Consider the following 17,241-nt stretch of genomic DNA (forward strand, 5'->3'; position numbering starts at 1 on the left):
CCTTCTCAGATCTCAACCTTCGTGTTGGGAGATCCACTGCTCTCTTCAAAGCTGTCAGACAGAGTCGTTTGCGTCTGCAGAGGTTTCGGCTGTGTTTGCTATTGCCCTGTCCCCAGAGGTGGAGTCTACAGAGACAGGCAGGTTTCCTTGAGCTGCTGTGAGCTCCACCCAGTTCCCAGATTTTTTTTTTGTATGGATTTTCTATGAAGGTGATCATGATGTAGTCTGGTGAATAAAGACAGTTTTGCTTCTGTTCCAGTTGAAATCCCTTTAATTTCTTTTTATTGCTTTATTATATTCACTAGTACTTTTTGTACAATGTTCCATAGAAGTGCTAAGAATGGACATCCTGGACTTTTTCCTGATCTTAGATAAGTATTCAGTCTTTCACCAGTAAATGTGATGTTTACTGTAGGTATTCCCTTAATACTTTTTATCAAGTTAAGAAAGTTCCTGACCTCGTGATCCACCCCCCTCGGCCTCCCAAAGTGCTAGGATTACAAGCATGAGCCACCATGCCTGGCCACTAATTGGCTTTTGAATGTTAAACCAACCTCGTATTTGTGGGATAAAACTTGCTATAGTCATTGGGTACTGCCTCTTTTATGCAGTGCTGGACTCAATTTGCTAATACTTTGTTTAAGATTTTTACATTTATATTAATGAGAGATATTGATCTGTAGTTTTCTCTTCTTATAATGCCTTTATTTTGTTTGGTTTAGGTACCAAAGTAATTGCTGGCCCTTAGAGGCTAAGTTGGGAGAGTTATTCTCTCCTCTTTCTTTTCTGGAAAAGTGTGTACAATTGATGCTCTTTCTTCTGTGTTTCATAGAATTTACCAGTAAAGCCATCTGGGCCTAGAATTCTCTTTGTGGAAATGTTTTTAACTACAAATTCAATTTTTTTTTAGTGGTGCTATTCAGGTTATCTATATGTTTTTAAGTAAGCTTTGGTAGTTTGCAATCTTTCAAGAAATTTGCCCATTTTACCTAAGCTGAATTTATTGACATAAAAATGTTCGTAATATTCCCTTATTAATGCCTATAGGTTCTATAATGTTGTCCCCTCTTTCATTCCACATATTGGTAATGTGTGTCTTCTTTCTTTCTTCTTTATTGTCCTGGTTAGAGGTTTAATCATTGTATTGGTCTTAAACAACCAGCTTTTGGTTTCATTGACTTTTCTCCATTGTTTTGCTTTTCATTCCATTGATTTTTTTGCTTTTATATTTATTATTTTCTTCCTGTGCTTGCATTGTGCTTAATTAGCTCTTCTTTTTAAAAATTTGTTATCTACTTTCCTAAGTTGGAAGCTCAGATCATTAATTTGAAAACTTCCTTTTTTTTCTGATACTTAAAAGAATTATATAAATTTCCCATTAAGCATTACTTTATCTGCCTCCCATAAACTCTGATACAGTATACTTTATATTTTTTTGAGACACAGTCTCACTCCGTCACCCAGGCTAGAGTGCAGTGGCGCAATCTCGGCTCACTGCAACCTCTGCTTCCCGGGTTCAAGCCATTCTCCTGCCTCAGCCTCCTGAGTAGCTGGGATTACAGGTGTGCACCACCATGACTGGCTAATATTTTTGTACTTTTAGTAGAGACAGGGTTTCATCATGTTGGCCAGGTTGATCTTGAACTCCTGACCTCAAGTGACCCACCCACCTCGGCCTCCCAAAGTGCTGAGATTATAGGCATGAGCCACTGTGCCGGGCCGATACAGTATATTTTATTGTTCAGTTAAAAATATTTTCCAGTTTTCCTTGTGATTTTTTTCTTCAATCCACATGTTTTTAGAAGGGTGTTGTTCCATATCCATGTATTTGAGGATCTTCCAGATACCTTTCTGCTGGTGATTTTTAGTTTAATTCTACTCGGGTCAACTAACTTGTTTTTGTAAATTTTCAATTCTTCTAAACTTATTGAAACTTGTTTTACGGCCTAGAATAAGGTCTTTCTTGGCAAACGCTCTGTGTGCACTTCAAATGGAATACATATTCTATTGGTTTAGGGTAGAGTGACCTATAGATTAGGTCATATTGGTTGTTCAAGTCTATATTTTCTGTTTACCTTTCTATCATTGAGAAAGTGATACTGAAGTATCTGTGTTTCTTAGATTTGTCTATTTCGCCTTTCAATTCTATATGTTTTTGCTTTGTGTACTATAAATTTATTACAAGTATACAGTTAAGACTGTTGTATCCTCTTGATGAACTTACCACTTTCTTATTATGTGTTTATAGTTTTCATCAAATTTGCAAAGTGTTTGAGCATTTCTGTAAATACTTTTTCTTTATCCCATCCTTCTAAGACTAATATTACATGTATGTAGGCCACTTAATATTGTCCCACAACTCACTGATGTTTTGTTAGTTTTTTATTCAATTTTTTTGTTTCATGTTGTATAGTTTTTTAATGTCTTTAACTGATCTTTTCTGTTTAGTGTTTAACCTGTTGTTAATCTCATCTTCTGTATTTTTTTCATACATTATATGTTTCATCTCTAGATGAAAGTGTGTCTTTTCTTTCCTTTGACTTCTCTGCTTGTATTCTGCTTGTATTCTTGAGCACATGGAGTACATTTATAATAGCTGTTTTAATATTCTTGTCTCTTAATTCTATCATCTGTGCATTTTTGGTTTTGTTTCTATTGATTTTTCTTCTACTTGTGGGAGGTATTTTCCTGCTTATTTGCATGCCTGGTGATTTTGACTGGAGGCTACACAGTCAATTTTTTTTTTTTTTTGGTTAATGTTATTTTTTGGGGTGCTGAACTTTATTGTTCCTTTAAGTCTTTTTGGTCTTTGTTCTGTGATGCAGTTAAGTTACTTGGAATCAGTTGATCTTTCTGAGTTTCGTTTTTAAGCACATTTATGGCAAAAAAAAAAAAAAAAAAAAAAAGCCTTTTCCTAAAATGACTCTGACCTAGGAGGTCTCTATCCAATGCTCTGCGACCGACTGAAGAGAACACAAACCATTCCTGTACTCAACAATCCAAGAATTGTTCTGCCTGCCACTTTCTGGTGATCTCCCCTTGGCCTCAGTAGTTTCTTCAAATGCATGCTCAAATCAGTAAGCAGTCAAAGACTAGGAGGTTTCTTCTGCAGACCTCTGGAGTTCTTCCTCTGTGTATCTTACTACTCTCCAGTATTTTGCTCAGCAAATTCCAGACATCTTGGCTTCCCCAGGCTTCAATTTCTGTTTCTTCAATTTAGTAAGAATGCTATGATTTATTGGGCTTCCCTTCCCTGCACTGTGGTTTGGCAACCATGAGCTAGGGCATTTTCAGAGCCTACTTTGTTTATTTTCTCCACTCAGGGATCACTGCCTGTCCTATGCAGTCTGTTGTCCAATGTCTGCAAATCAACATTTCTTATGTATATATTTTTTCTGGTTCTATTGTTGTTTAAAGCAAGTCAGCTGGTCTCCATCACTATCATGGCCTGAGTTTAAAGTTCCCACAGCATTTTGCTGTCAATTCTCATATAGTACTTTTATTATTATTTTTGAATCCCTAATTACTCTCATTAGATTGTAAACTCTTTGAGACTAGGAACTAAATTTTGTTTATGAATAGTATCCTTTGTATCATAGACACTAGAGAAGTCAAATAAAGAAATGTGCAGACCAACGTTAGAAAAAGAAATGAGATACGAAGGTGCCACTAGGGCTGAGTCTAAGAACACTGCCTCACTAAGAACCGTGTTTATCACGCCATGACCTCCTACTGTTCAGATTCTCTGGCAGGACCACAACTGCCATAAACCTCATCAATGAGAGCCCAGTGCCACTCTGACAACCCAGGTTCTTCAACACTGGCCAATTCCCATCAGGCCTGCACACCAAAGAGTTAAGAACTGGCTTTAATCAGGCAGCATTAATCCTCTGACTTTAGCTTCATTATTTACAATGAATACCTTGGTTCTAAAACTCTTATCTGGCCAGGTGCGATGGTTATGCCTATAATCCCAGCACTTTGGGAGGCTAAGGCAGGGGAATCACTTGAGACTAGGAGTTCCAGACTAGCCTACAAAAAAATGTTTTTTTAATTTTAAAAATTAGCCTGACATGGCTGGCACATGCCTGTAGTCCCAGCTACTCAGGAGACTGAGGTGGTAGGACTGCTTGAGCCCAAGAGGTCAAGGCTGCAGTGAGCTATGACCACACTATTGCAGTCCAGCCTGGGAAACAGAGCGACACCCTGTCTCAAAACAAACCATACAAAAAAACCTCTCTTATCTAAGAGGAGAAAACAGCATTCCCAAAAGAGGACTGACTTTAGAGTTAGAAGGAATCTGAATCCCAGATGTGCTACTTACTTGCTATGCAACCTTGGATGTGTTGCTTGACCAATCTGGGCTTTTGTTTCTTTATAAAAATGGGGATAATATATAATACCTTCTGTATATAAAGAGAATCTAGCACTTGATTAACACTTAATAAATGGTAGCAAGTGTTCTAAGGTTAATTAGAATCCTCCACACAAGCACAGAATTCAGGTAAAATGTCTGATTACTAATCTGGGAAAAACATTAGTGGCCACCTGCTAATATTACTCCCAGAGGAGAACATTTACTTCAAGGCCAACCAGCATGCAAATATGTACTGGGCAGGACACTTATGTCTAATAATTATAAACCAAAGGCTGAGGAATGCCAAACAATTTATTTTCTGGCTTCCTGGCTATCTCTTCTAGAGATACATTATCACAGTCTCCACAAATGCTTCTGACACAGAGACCCACATCAAGTAGAGGTGCTAAAAAATAATGATGGGTAGAGGGTCACCTGCGTTAGCAGAAAGGCAAGACTGAAGGCATGTTTGGTAAGGAAAAGTGAGGACAAAGGAACACAAAATGCAAACAGAAAATGAGTACTCTCCAAACTAACACAAGATGCTACAGAATTTTTCAAACTGCTAGGTCATTTTCTTTATATGTACTTATTAGAACTTTTACAAATGTAGCCTAAACCTTTGAAAAACTTGAGATTAAAAAAAAGTCATCAAAATATTTTAAAGAGTAAATGCAAAAGGTTTAAAGAAAGTTTAAAGAACAAATACTATTTATCTGAAAGAAGAGAAAATTCAGGCATAGCTGGAAGTCTTTGCAAGCATAGAAAGGATTATACAAAAAAGGTGACCATATATTCTCTCTCTAGTGATGAATTAAATGAAAGACAATGGGCTCAATGGTAGTGGAAGACGATAAATTTAATAGTAATGGTTATTAAATATAGAAATTATTTATTAAAATTAAGTAGTAGAAATATTAAAAACAGAAATAATTTCCCTGGAAGTCTTTTTTTTTTTTTTTTTTTTTTTAATTGAGACAGAATTTTGCTCTTGTTGCTCAGGCTGGAAAGCAATGGCACCATCTGGGCTCACTGCAACCTCCACCTCCTGGGTTGTAGCCATTCTCCTGCCTCAGCCTCCCTAGTAGCTAGGATTACAGGCACCCGCCACCATGCCTGACTAATTTTTGTATTTTTAGTAGAGATGGGGTTTCACCATGTTGGCCAGGCTAGTCTCGAACTCCTGACATTAGGTGATCTGCCCCCCTCAGCCTCCAAAGTGCTGGGATTACAGGCATGAGCCACCATGCCCAGCTAAGAAATCGTTACAAACAGACAATACATCTATGTTTTCTAAGTATAACAGAGGTAACATATTCCTGAGGCACATTCGTGGAGTGTCAAAGACACTCTGCTATGCTGTTTCTTATCCAGTGTCCACCAAGGGAACAATCAACAAAGGGTCCAAGCTGCTCTCTTAAAACGGATTATAATCAAATAGAGTGGTACTTGCTGGTCTGGAGGGGAGACCATACATCTGCCTTTACCATAGATTTTTGTCTTGTTATTTATAAGAAGAGATCATTTCAAGAAAGGGCCACATGTAGAGTCCTAGGGGATGGGTTACCTGGAGTGTGCAAATAAGTGGGAGGGGAGGAAACACATTAATTGGCCTGGCTTATGAAGATGTGACAGGTTACAGGTGTGTTTACACGACTAGTGAAAAGTTTTTCTCTATGAGGCAATAAACAGAATGTTGGACTATTGCAGGCAAAAAAAAAAAAAAGAAAAAAAAAACAACGAATTCTCAAGGTGCCTCTGCAAAATAAAATCTGCTGAATATAAAACTACAACAATTTGAAGTCCATCACTGTCTTACCAGAAGACAAACAAAACTGACCACCTGGTTCTACAAGTCTATGGTAGGGCAATAGCTGGGGAGCTCCTCCTCTACTTCGCATTAGCAGGGGCACCCATTTGCTTAGAGAATAAAAAATGGGCAAATTTACTCAGTTCTCTAGTTTCCATGATTCTATGAAAATCACTTTAAAGCTGTTCTAAGTATTGGGTAAACTCTAAGTAGTGAGCAATTTACACTAGAGACTCAAGGTATAGAACCTCACGTGGCAATCAATAGCAAAGTAGACATACTGGAGGGTTATAAAACAGGGAGAACACACGGCCTTGGGGTCTTTAATGCAACATGCACAAATGAATCACAAGGAGAAGCAATTTACCAAAGGAGTATTTAATACCTGATATACTCTGACATAAAATGAATTCTTCATGCATTTCCAGTAGTTATCAAAACTTTACATCAAATCGTCTCATAAGGATTGCCACCTGGAATGCAAGCTTCATAACAGAACCCTATCAAAATCCAAAAGCCCCTAAGACAGGGCTCTTGTTATATCACATGCTCCAGCTTCAGAGAGTTGTTGTGACTCACTCCTCCTTCTAGAAAATCACGACCAAAAACACAGTTCCCAAAGCAATCGCTGACATACCTCAGGTGTGCTAGTGAAAAAAGAGATTGAAAACCAGCAATAGCTACAGAATGTCTACACAGGGGCAGCAATCAGGTTACATTAGAATGCTAAAGGGATCCTTCTTGAAGCTGTGTTTGCATAGCAAAGCTACACATATATAAAAATGCCAGTTTCCTAACTAGGTGTTTTCACATTTATATAGGACTAAGAGACTATCCATTGTCACCAAGAGTGAATACCATTGTTCTTGTTGTTGTTGGAGTTCCTTGAGAGTCATGCTGGAGATGTTGAGGGGCACCAAAGCCACCTTTGAGAACCAGGGGCTCTGCTCTCCAATCTTGTGGTTGGCTGTAATGACGAGTGCAATTTACAACCTTGGATGAAGTTTCTTTCTGTGAAGAACTAATCTGTCTTCCTCATCATCAAATAAACAACTCTAACATCACCAATACTACATCTCAGTTACCCCAGATGGTAGCTTAATAGCCTTAAAGAATTAATAGTGCACCTCTAAGCACATTATTCACCCAGAGAATAGCTGAAGCAATGGAAGGAATCTGGCCCATTATATCCCACACAATTGCTAAACAATAAGCAATCACAGAAATGAAGCATGCCATATGGTCATCTCTCCACTATATTATGATTCATTGTAATAAAAGTACTGTTCAAAACCCTTGTAGAAATTTGAAAGGCATACCTTTCTTTTCTGGAAGAAACATTACAATAAGACAAGCCAGTCCTCCTAGGCACAGAAATGCTGATAATGTTCGCTTCCGACCAAACCTAAACAATAGAAAGAAATTACACAGTTCTCTTAAGAACCTTATAAATTAATCTGTTTCTTCCCAACCTTCTTATTTAAAAATCTTCAGTTTCATTATATATGTTCATCTCCTTTTAAGGCATAAGGGGCAAATGTGACTGATAGGAAACTGACCAGGACTCAAAATAAATAACCACTACAAAACAAAGGGAAAGTTGCCGGATGGCAGGATTAAGTGATTTGTGTGGGAAAAGAGCATACATAGTATCATTCTATCTATTTCCATGAGTGCTAAGTTTCAGACACTGTTTTAAATGTTTACCATCTATTACCTTATTTAATGCTAATAAAAATCCTGTAGGCATGTACTATTATATTCTCCATCTTTTAGAGAATGAAACTGAAACAAGGAGAATAGTCTTACAACTTCCTTTATTTTCTGGTTACCTTTTCTGGTTTTATGCAGTTTAAAGTTTTGGCATTTTTTTTAAAGTCAATCTCTCTTAAAAATACACACAGAAAAAAAAAATTTGTTAGTGGGTTACAAATAAGTGAAATGTTATTTCATACTTATTGAGAGAAGCGATTTTGAAATAAAAGCCCTAGTCTTGGAAGAAATATATTAACATTAATAAGTCTCCCTTTTCTAGGGGCTTACAACATGCCAGGCACTTTTACTAGGAACCTCAATAATTTTGATAATTTTGCCAGTGAATTTTACAATCCCTGGTTTGAGAGTAAGTACGAAGGGAGGCTTAGTGAAGAAACTTGTCAAAGTCATACAACGAACACATGGCAAAGACTAGATCTGAATTCAGGTCTGCCAGATCACAAAGGTAGCCTTCCTTCCCTCTGCTTCAGATTTCAATCCTAACTCTGGGTGGTGCTAAGAAGGTCTTAAGTCTTCTTTTCCAGGTCATTTTGCTTAATTTAACAGTCAATATGGAAGGCCTTTCAAGTAACACACACCATGCTAGGCAAGTACCAGGGATGCAAAGACACATAAAATACCCCATGAACAGCTTCCTTGTAACACTTTTAAATGGCCCCAGAGGTATGCACAGGGTGCTAGAGCAGCACAAAGGAGAGGCATCTGGCACAACTGGGGGTACTGGGAAAGACTTCTGAATATAATACATGATCCAGCTCTTGTATCATGATGAGAGTAAGCTGTAGCCTCTACCATAGGGATCAGCAGAGGCAACTGGGAACACTGCCTGGGAGACAAGCCTTCAATTTAACAGAATCCAAACCTACCCTTCAAAACACTCTCGGCTAAAACATCATGACAATAGCATTAAGCACAATGCCAAAGGAATTCTGAGTTTGGTTGGAATGATTATTTCTGGAGAAAAAGAAATGGCATAATTCAACTGATTCCCAGCTCATGCAGAATGGGATTTTTAGGTGGCCTGGTCAGGGGCTAAGTAACAGAAGCAATCCCAAAAATTGAGGAAAGGGGGCTCTATAAAATAATGTTTAAAATCTATCTCAAAACTGTGCCCACTGACAATGAGTAAAACAGTATATCTTCTGCCTCCTCAACAAAGTAAGGTGGGCCATAGAAGATAAGAAAAGTCTTTCTAGTTCCTTCAATTATTTGTCTTCTTGTAAGAACTTCAAAATATTTATTGTTAATTGGGTTTATAGAGTTTCATCTACATAGAGCTAATAATCTCATCTCTGGCGACTAACAAATTACATACAGACTACTCACAAACCCTCTGATGGTAATATTCAATACTATCTTGGATTTTGATATTCAATATTGAATTGAAACCTATATAAAAACTCGTAAACATGAAACTCAAGAAATCCTGCACTAAGAAATGAATTCTAACTGTTTTTAGATGGAAAGAAACTAATCACCACAGAGCAATCAGCTGATACTGCATACAAAGACAACACCATGTAGATATGCATGTGTATCAGAGGGCATATGTGTGTGTGTGTGTTCTCTGTGGTGCACTTCATATTCATCCACACTTACTCACCATTTTTGGTTAATCAAGTAGATACAGAGAGGGTAAGATGGAATCTCTATGAGGCCAGACAGGGCCAGGTTGGCATAAATACTTCCACCTAGATCACCCGCACTCAGAGTTAGGCCATAATACACCAAGCTGCACACAAACCTGCAATTGGGAGTCAAAGGACCAGGAGGTAAAAGACAAGAAGGACAATAGAAAACTACATAAGAATTTGCCAGAGAAGATTCAAATAGTGGTTCAATATGGTGGCTTGATCTGCTGCAAGCAATAAGCTTGTCTCTCCTACTAATTTTTCTATTATAATCTAAATTTCAACACTAGTTAAAAACAAAAAATTATGGGGGCTTGGAAATAATTTGAGCTATGTCTACATGTTATATAAATCAAATGGATGGCCAGCCCCTTAAAGAGGAAAGACATTGCATGTGCTTTCAGCAAGCATTTTTGCAATTAATAGAACACAATGACCCTATTCTTTATTTAAGGCAACAATTTATGGAACACTTGTTATAATATTATTGTTGTAATATTATTGAAATGATTCCAGAAAAGAACTCCCATTGAGAAAGCCAACTATGGTCTTAAGAACATGAGCTGAGAAGTGACTGGATCTTCAGTGGGTCACCTGAAGGCCCGAAATGACTGGCACTCCAATCCCCAATGATCCAGACACTTCCCATTGCAGGTTTTAACCCCATCCTGCACTCAGTAGGTGTATATGACACAGACTCCCAGAACAGGAAAGAAAAATTAAAGGTCACAGCAAAGGCAGGATCTTCTAGGAGGAACAACTGAGGAAGGGTCACTTAAAAAGCCATTAATTTATTGATGTACACCATTCCTGAAACAAACAGGGAGCTCCTCTTGGGTGGCAGGCATTGTGCAGGGCACCAAGCCTCTCTCCTACAATCCAGGAACTAAAGAGCTGAGGAAGCCAAGTGCCAACCTAAAGATCCAAATCAGGGCTTCCTCAAATACAGTAATGGTGGTAGTAGGAACTTCTATGCCTAGGACACTGCATTATTAAAATAAAACAAAACAAAATAGAATAGAATGAACAAAAACAAAACCCTGAAACTGGGCTTTATAAGAATATGAATATGTTTGGTAAACCACAAATTTCTATACAAGCAGTAAAATACCGAAGCTTTGTTAAGTTCATCAGTTTTTATGCTTTTGCAATGCAGTTTGATCAGTGTTTATTAAGGGGACGTTCTCATTTGCTTCCCTTTAGCTTTCCTTAGAGAAAGTCTAATGAGCTGTGGCTATAATGAGATCAATCAGGAAAGTGAGTTTTATTTCCATCTCTGCTTAATCTCAGAAGTGGGCCAAGTACTCCAGACTGTGGTAATGTAAGGAGAGAGAGATGTAAGGAAGTGGGACCCCCAAGCTGGAGTGGTTAGTAGTCCAGCCCTCCCTAGCAAATGAGCCAGAAGTATTATGCATGACTTCTTGCTGAGATGAAGTGTTATTCATATACCAAGGGCAACAGGCAGGATCGTAGCCAGGACATCACATGTAAGGATGCAAGGTGACACTGCATTGTCTATTCTCACTGTCTTCCAGGTATCTTGCATGAAAGCAGAGGGCAAAATAAATTTAAATCCATGTAGTTTTCTAAAATGTTTTTAAAATCCTTTATACCTGCAGAAGAGACTTTCCTCTTACATAATGCTGTTTCCCAGTTAGTTTTCTGTGTGTCTGTTCTGCATTTACAATAGAAATTCCAGACACACACACACACACACACACACACACACACACACACACACCTATTTAAATCAAGCTGTGACAGTATCAAGTCAAGGCAAGAATAGACAAGCCAGTTCAGGACAATAGTGGAATTTAGTTCCCAGCTGGTGATGAGAGAGAATGGGGAGAGCATGAAGCATGGAAGGCCCATTGTCCCCAGGGCTGGGCCTCTGCTCTGCAAGTTGCCTTCATCACAGAGTTGGTCATTGGGATCCATAATTACAACTATTAAAATCATTTCAATCCTCTTTATGTCCCCCAAACAAAATTTAAAATGCTTGTGTAATATTTAACAGTATATTTAGAGCATCAAAGAACTACTTAAAAAGGCACTATTGTGGAAAATAACCAAAGAAACAGATGTTTAACACAGAGATATAACTTGAATCCCCAGTTAAGGCTTTCTTGAATGACAGATCCACAGAGAAGATTTTAGAATTTTATAGCATCTTCAAAAAGAATGGCAATATGTGGAGTGACTGTCTCTATTATCACATGTTTTAACATTCTCAGCCTCAGGGAAGAAGTTTATTTGGCTGTGTAAGAAATAAAATGAACAGGGACAGTCTCCCCAGCCCTAAGTCTAGGGTTTGTTTGTTTATCCATTGAAGGCCAGAACCCAGAAGTTAATATACATGGGGAAAAAGATAAAAATAGTGAATAATCTGCAACAAGTAAGTGGTTCCTCCAAGGCAGAGATTGACTAACTGTCTATGTGATACGCAAACATAAAGTTTTATGGAGCCCTAAGTACCTGAACATACTTTGTATTTGTTTTTGAATAGTAGAACCTCAAATCAGCAGCTCCTATGCTGTGTTCTCAGGTTTGGCTTTCAGCGGTTTTCTTAATCTCCATGCCTCCAAGCCTCAACATTTATTATGCATCTGTGATATTCCTAGCACTGTGATGGTTTTGTGGGGAAAAGTAGCAGCTGGTTAACATGGCCCCCAACCATACAGGTGGCAGCCACTGCTTGGGTAGAAAAAGAGAATATGATATAGAAAAACATCTTTGCAGCTTCTTATTCTAAAGCTACTATTCTTTGTAACTTTATACATAAGATCCCTTTCATATAAAATCACTTTCCTTTATCCCTGCATGAAATGTAGGGTTCCACGCAGGCTTCGTGGCAAATACATATAAGCCACAGCACAACTGTCCTTTAGGCTAGTAGGTATGATTTTGCCCAGATAACACTTATGGCACATTAGCAGTATGTACAATATCAAAACACATGTGCAATCCACAAATTGTATGCACCCATCCATTTCTCCTCTTTCTACAACTTCATTCTTTAAATGAACCCATCTTGAACCACTGAATGCAACTTACACTCATGCTGCGAGCATTTTGAGAGGCAGGTGGGAATAAGCTAAACGACCAGAAAAATCAGGTTCAGAAAGTGCTCATCAGTTCAATCACTGATTTACATATGTGGCTTAGGGTTCCTCACTTCAAACTCCTGGGGTCCCATCTGTACAAGGGATCATATTTAGCCCACCTCAGTGAGTTAGTGAGTGGGAGTGCCACAGAACATGCAGCATGAAGCACCACAATCAGAATGTGCTAGCAAACTGCGTGATGCCAACGCCAAAGGTAAGTATTTTTAAAGTCCTATTTAAAAACTCTTCTATTTCTAGCATGCTTATTTGCCTTCTTTCCTTTTTTGCAGCGGAAGGGGCAGGAAGGCTTAAATATTTATGATAAATACCTCAACAGCAAAGACATGCTTCTGATGTCTACTTACTTAAGCTCAGTGGACCTGCCCATCAGGCACCATCATCTGCTGCTTGAGAAAGACAGGGCTGCGCAAGAAGAAAACCAGGCACTAAGAATTAGGGGCCTTGCTTTTAAGAAACAACCTCAAGCTAACAAAAGAGGTAAAATTCTCTGTACCCTGAAGAAGGAGCAGGATATCAAGAGAACCTTGAGCAACCTTAGTTAAAGAGCAACAGAATACGCCTTAGTATAATTACCAGATGAACATCAGGATCAAAGTGTGTCCTAAGAGGACCCGGTAACGAAACAGATCCAGGAAACTTCCAGTCTCCCTGCAGCTCCTGTTGGCGGGGTGTGTTAGTGAGAATGTGCACTTGAGCTTGCGGTTCCTCTTGGCAATGAGGTACAGAGCCTCTTCAGCCTCACTCAGTCGACCCTGGGAGTATAACCAACGAGGTGATTCAGGAATGAATCTGAAAGAGATGTCATTAAAGGCTGTATATTCATATAGGCACACGTGCACAGGAAGGAGACAAATCACCTACTCAGTACGTGGATTCCTGCACCACAAATGGATTCCGTGTTAAGACTTAAAGTTTGACTCTCCCAATGACATATGAAAGGGCTACTTTCAACAGCATGGTAATGTTAAATGGTAGTCTACCGCTGAAAACCAAGAACATGCTTTTACAATTGCAGTTTAAAAAGCAAACAGTATGTATTTATTTTTAAATAAATTTTAATATGTGAATTTTAATATGTTAAATATTAACATTATTCAGTCTATAGGACTGAATAATGAAAATTCTTCATAAAGCACAGGTCAAAGATATGGCTCTAAATCCTAGCCAAGTGTTGTTTGAATAATACTGTAGAGACAAAGGGTTTTTTTAAGTTCTAAAAAAGCCTCACAAAGAAGATGGAAATCTTTATTATCTCATCAGAAAAAAAAATTTAAACTAAAGTGTTTTTAACATAGTGACATGTAGGAGGTAGAGATTATCTTAAGACTACACATAAAGATGAAACCAAGTTTAGCAAAGCTACTTTTGAGTGTTTACTGCTTCAAAATACTCAAATCACCTGACACACTGGCTTTAAAACGTCCTGAGGATATTTCCTGATCCCCCAAGACCTTAAAGAATAAAAGTTATTTCCTGATCAACTTCTAGTTACAACACAACAGTTATTTTCTAATGTAACTACAAAGTGTTGGACAATTATATTGCCACTGATATATTCGAAGAGTTTCAAAACTTAAATGTTACGTATCTTTTTCCTCTTCCCCATTTTGCCTACACTTTTAGAGGTCTTTCCAAAGACAAAACCAAGGCAGGAATATGGAAGCCTTGTTTACAAGACACAAATCAAGGGTTTTTTTAAAATCTTATTTGACATTATCTGCCTAAAATGAAACTTCGATGAATAAAACTGGCTATTTAAGGTGCTTTATAGAATTCACTGCGCCTTCTAATAAAGATAGTGAATTAGCAACAAACTCTACAGGATTTGGAAACTTAATGGACAGCCAGTCTGTCAACAACCATTTATTGAGCATTTCAATTTTGTACAGAGCAATGTAATGGTGCTGAAAGGAAAGACGCTGGAAACCAAAAGGCAGGAGTTTTACCAGGAGCTTTGCTACTGGGGAAAAGAATATTCATGCACGATAAAAAAGCAGGAACAAAGGCCATCTACAATATCCTGAAAAATCCTTCCATTTACTTCTTCATTGTCATTTGATTGTTATTACTGACAAACAAATAAATAATCAAGTAACATTGTTCTGTTGAAGTTAGGTGTGCAGGTTATGAATGAGATTTATTGGCCCTATCTATAGGGCCAGATAGGAGCTATTATGTAAAACCACTTGATTATGCCTAAATGAAAGAGGACTACTATGATAAATATTGAGAGAAAATATACGACAATAAAAGTTAATTATTTGGGGGAGGATTGTGAGGAATAAAAAAGAACAGAAAATATGCCAAAATATTCACAGTCATTATCTTTGGGTTATATGTCATTTTCCCCTACCCTTAGCCTCTCTGTGTTTTCAAAATTGTTTATGAGCAATAAAAATTACTTTTAAAACTTTATAAATCATTTTAAAGATGGTATTTGAGAGACACGAAGGCTTTAGAAATTTGGCTCTGAGTTAATAAAACTATTTCTACCTGGCAAAGCGTTTATCTTGATCATGAAAATCTTAGGACCTTATATTTCTCTGCATTTTGCAAGGCCAATAAGCTTGCTTATAAAGAGGGTCACCTAGTTGCCAGTGGACAGATTTGGAAACAGAGTTCCAACACATGGAGACTATACATGCAAAACAGTAAAACACGTTTTTAAAAGAGCGAGCAGGCCTTTGAACATGCCGTCCTCTACAGAGCAGCAGGGTCATCTGTGCCGTGGGCTCCTCTGAAAGCTAAAATGCTAATTTAACGATGTTGCCCCACTCAAAAATGCTCCTTGAATATTAAAGGTGGCAAACCTTTGTAAATTAAGGGGATCCTGGTTTTCAGGAAAAAAAAGTAAATCTACTGATATTGAAGTATTGTGAAAATGAGGAATTTTTCAGCTAGGTAAAAATGTTTCTGATAAACAAATAAGGTATATAATGTGGCTTCTTATGTTGCTGATGAAAAATTCTGAAGGTGATTCCAGATGTTTTTGTACCAACATTTGAGCAATGTCCGAGGATCTACTGTGTGGAAACCCCTGGCTTTGGTACTGGGGAAAATGTAATCATGGAGTAAAGAGCCTGCTACTATTGGAGAGCTCTCAGTTTAGAGAGAATGTCGCTCCAGTATGAGGCAGAAACACAAGGACCACTCAGAGGGTATGGGTGAATGCCGTGGAATTCAGAAAAGAAAGAGAATGACTTGTAGCTGAGGCTATGAGCAGGAAAAGATGGGGTGGACGGCATTTGAGCAAATCAGGACAGTGGCGTACTTATCAAATAAGAGGATCTGGGCAGGTTGTTGAAAAAGCAGGCACAGCACTGAGTAGCAGCATGGAGCAGAAAAGCATCAGGAACAAGTAGTGCAGTGTGCCTGAACATGGGATGGGAATAAATTAGGAAAGATAAATTGGAGGCTGGCTGTGGGAAGCCTTACGTTCCAGGCTCAGTGGAGTAAGTAAATATTTTAGTCTCATGAGTTCTTTTCTCTCTGCTTTCTATTTTTCATGACCAGAACTCACTTCCCAGTGAGGAGATGTCTCCCCCTAGCACTAAGCAGTAACTAATTCAGACTATATATTCAAAAAAAGAGCAGCTCAGAACATCTAGTGAAGTGGTGCTACTGTTAAAGGGGAGATGAGAGCCCGACAAGATGGAGAAGTAGGAAATTTACTAAACGTTTTTTAAAAAATTTATTTATTCATCAATATTTACATAAATGTTTATTAATTCAAAGTACTATAGTAGGCATCCATTTATTACTTTCAAAAATTGACAATATATAAGTTAATAAAATCAATTAGTTTCTTCTAATAAAATTATCTCACTCGAATTTATGTAACTAAAATACATTTAATAATTTTTATTTTTAAAATACAGGGTACTTCTACTTTACTCATTTTTGCACTTGACATTCTCTTGCTTTCAAAAATGTATGAAAAATTTCAATTTAGTCCCCACCAAATCTCAATTTAGAACTCGGATAAAGAGCAAATAAATTAAAGAGTTGTCTGAATTAAAACACTACTACAGGTCTCCTTCACTTTATGGAATAGATGAAGGAAGGAAACACTGGCTGAAAATTTTGTTTATGTTAAACATTTTGATGATCACCATCAGAGATCTGATATCTCAGGGAAGAAAAGCCTTTCATATACCACATAAAAACTTCTGCCGGGCGCAGTGGCTCATGCCTGTAATCCCAGCACTTTGGGAGGCTGAGGCAGGCAGATCACCTGAGATCAGGAGTTCAAGACCAGTCTGCTGACCAACATGGAGAAACCCCATCTCTACTAAAAATACAAAATCAGCCAGGTATGGTGGCGCATGCCTGTAATCCCAGCTACTCGGGAGGCAGGAGATTCGCTTGAACCCGGGAGGCGGAGGTTGCGGTGAGCCGAGATTGCGCCATCGCACTCCAGCCTGGGCAACAAGGGTGAAACTCCAGCTCAAAAAAAAAAAACAAAAAAAAAACTTCTGGTGAAATGGGCTTACTAAGTTGGTGGCTTGCCTGTAACATCTGGGCGTCTTAGAGGGCCATGGT

General features: G+C 38.1%; 1 protein-coding gene across 25 annotated transcripts in view; it reads right to left on the minus strand.

Annotated features, from left to right (window-relative positions):
* Positions 1 to 17,241, minus strand: part of SLC22A15 (solute carrier family 22 member 15) — a 91,742-nt gene that overhangs the window by 24,784 nt on the left and 49,717 nt on the right. For 13 of the 25 annotated variants that reach the window (XR_010587775.2, XR_012428946.1, XR_012428939.1 and 10 more), the window contains 3 exons: positions 13,273 to 13,488; positions 9,547 to 9,687; positions 7,487 to 7,572 (listed from right to left, as the gene is read on the minus strand). Coding sequence is in view for 15 of the 25 variants with exons in the window: in XM_074027215.1 (XP_073883316.1) it covers positions 7,487 to 7,572; positions 9,547 to 9,687; positions 13,273 to 13,488 (443 nt within the window). In the remaining 10 variants the exon portion in view is untranslated. Of the gene's footprint in view, positions 1 to 6,529; positions 7,135 to 7,486; positions 7,573 to 9,546; positions 9,688 to 13,272; positions 13,489 to 17,241 lie in introns of those variants that run through there. The other 12 variants (XR_012428945.1, XR_012428950.1, XR_012428951.1 and 9 more) reach the window with 2 other exon arrangements.

Source organism: Macaca fascicularis, chromosome 1, assembly GCF_037993035.2.
Source record: "Macaca fascicularis isolate 582-1 chromosome 1, T2T-MFA8v1.1".
Lineage (NCBI taxonomy): Eukaryota > Metazoa > Chordata > Mammalia > Primates > Cercopithecidae > Macaca > Macaca fascicularis.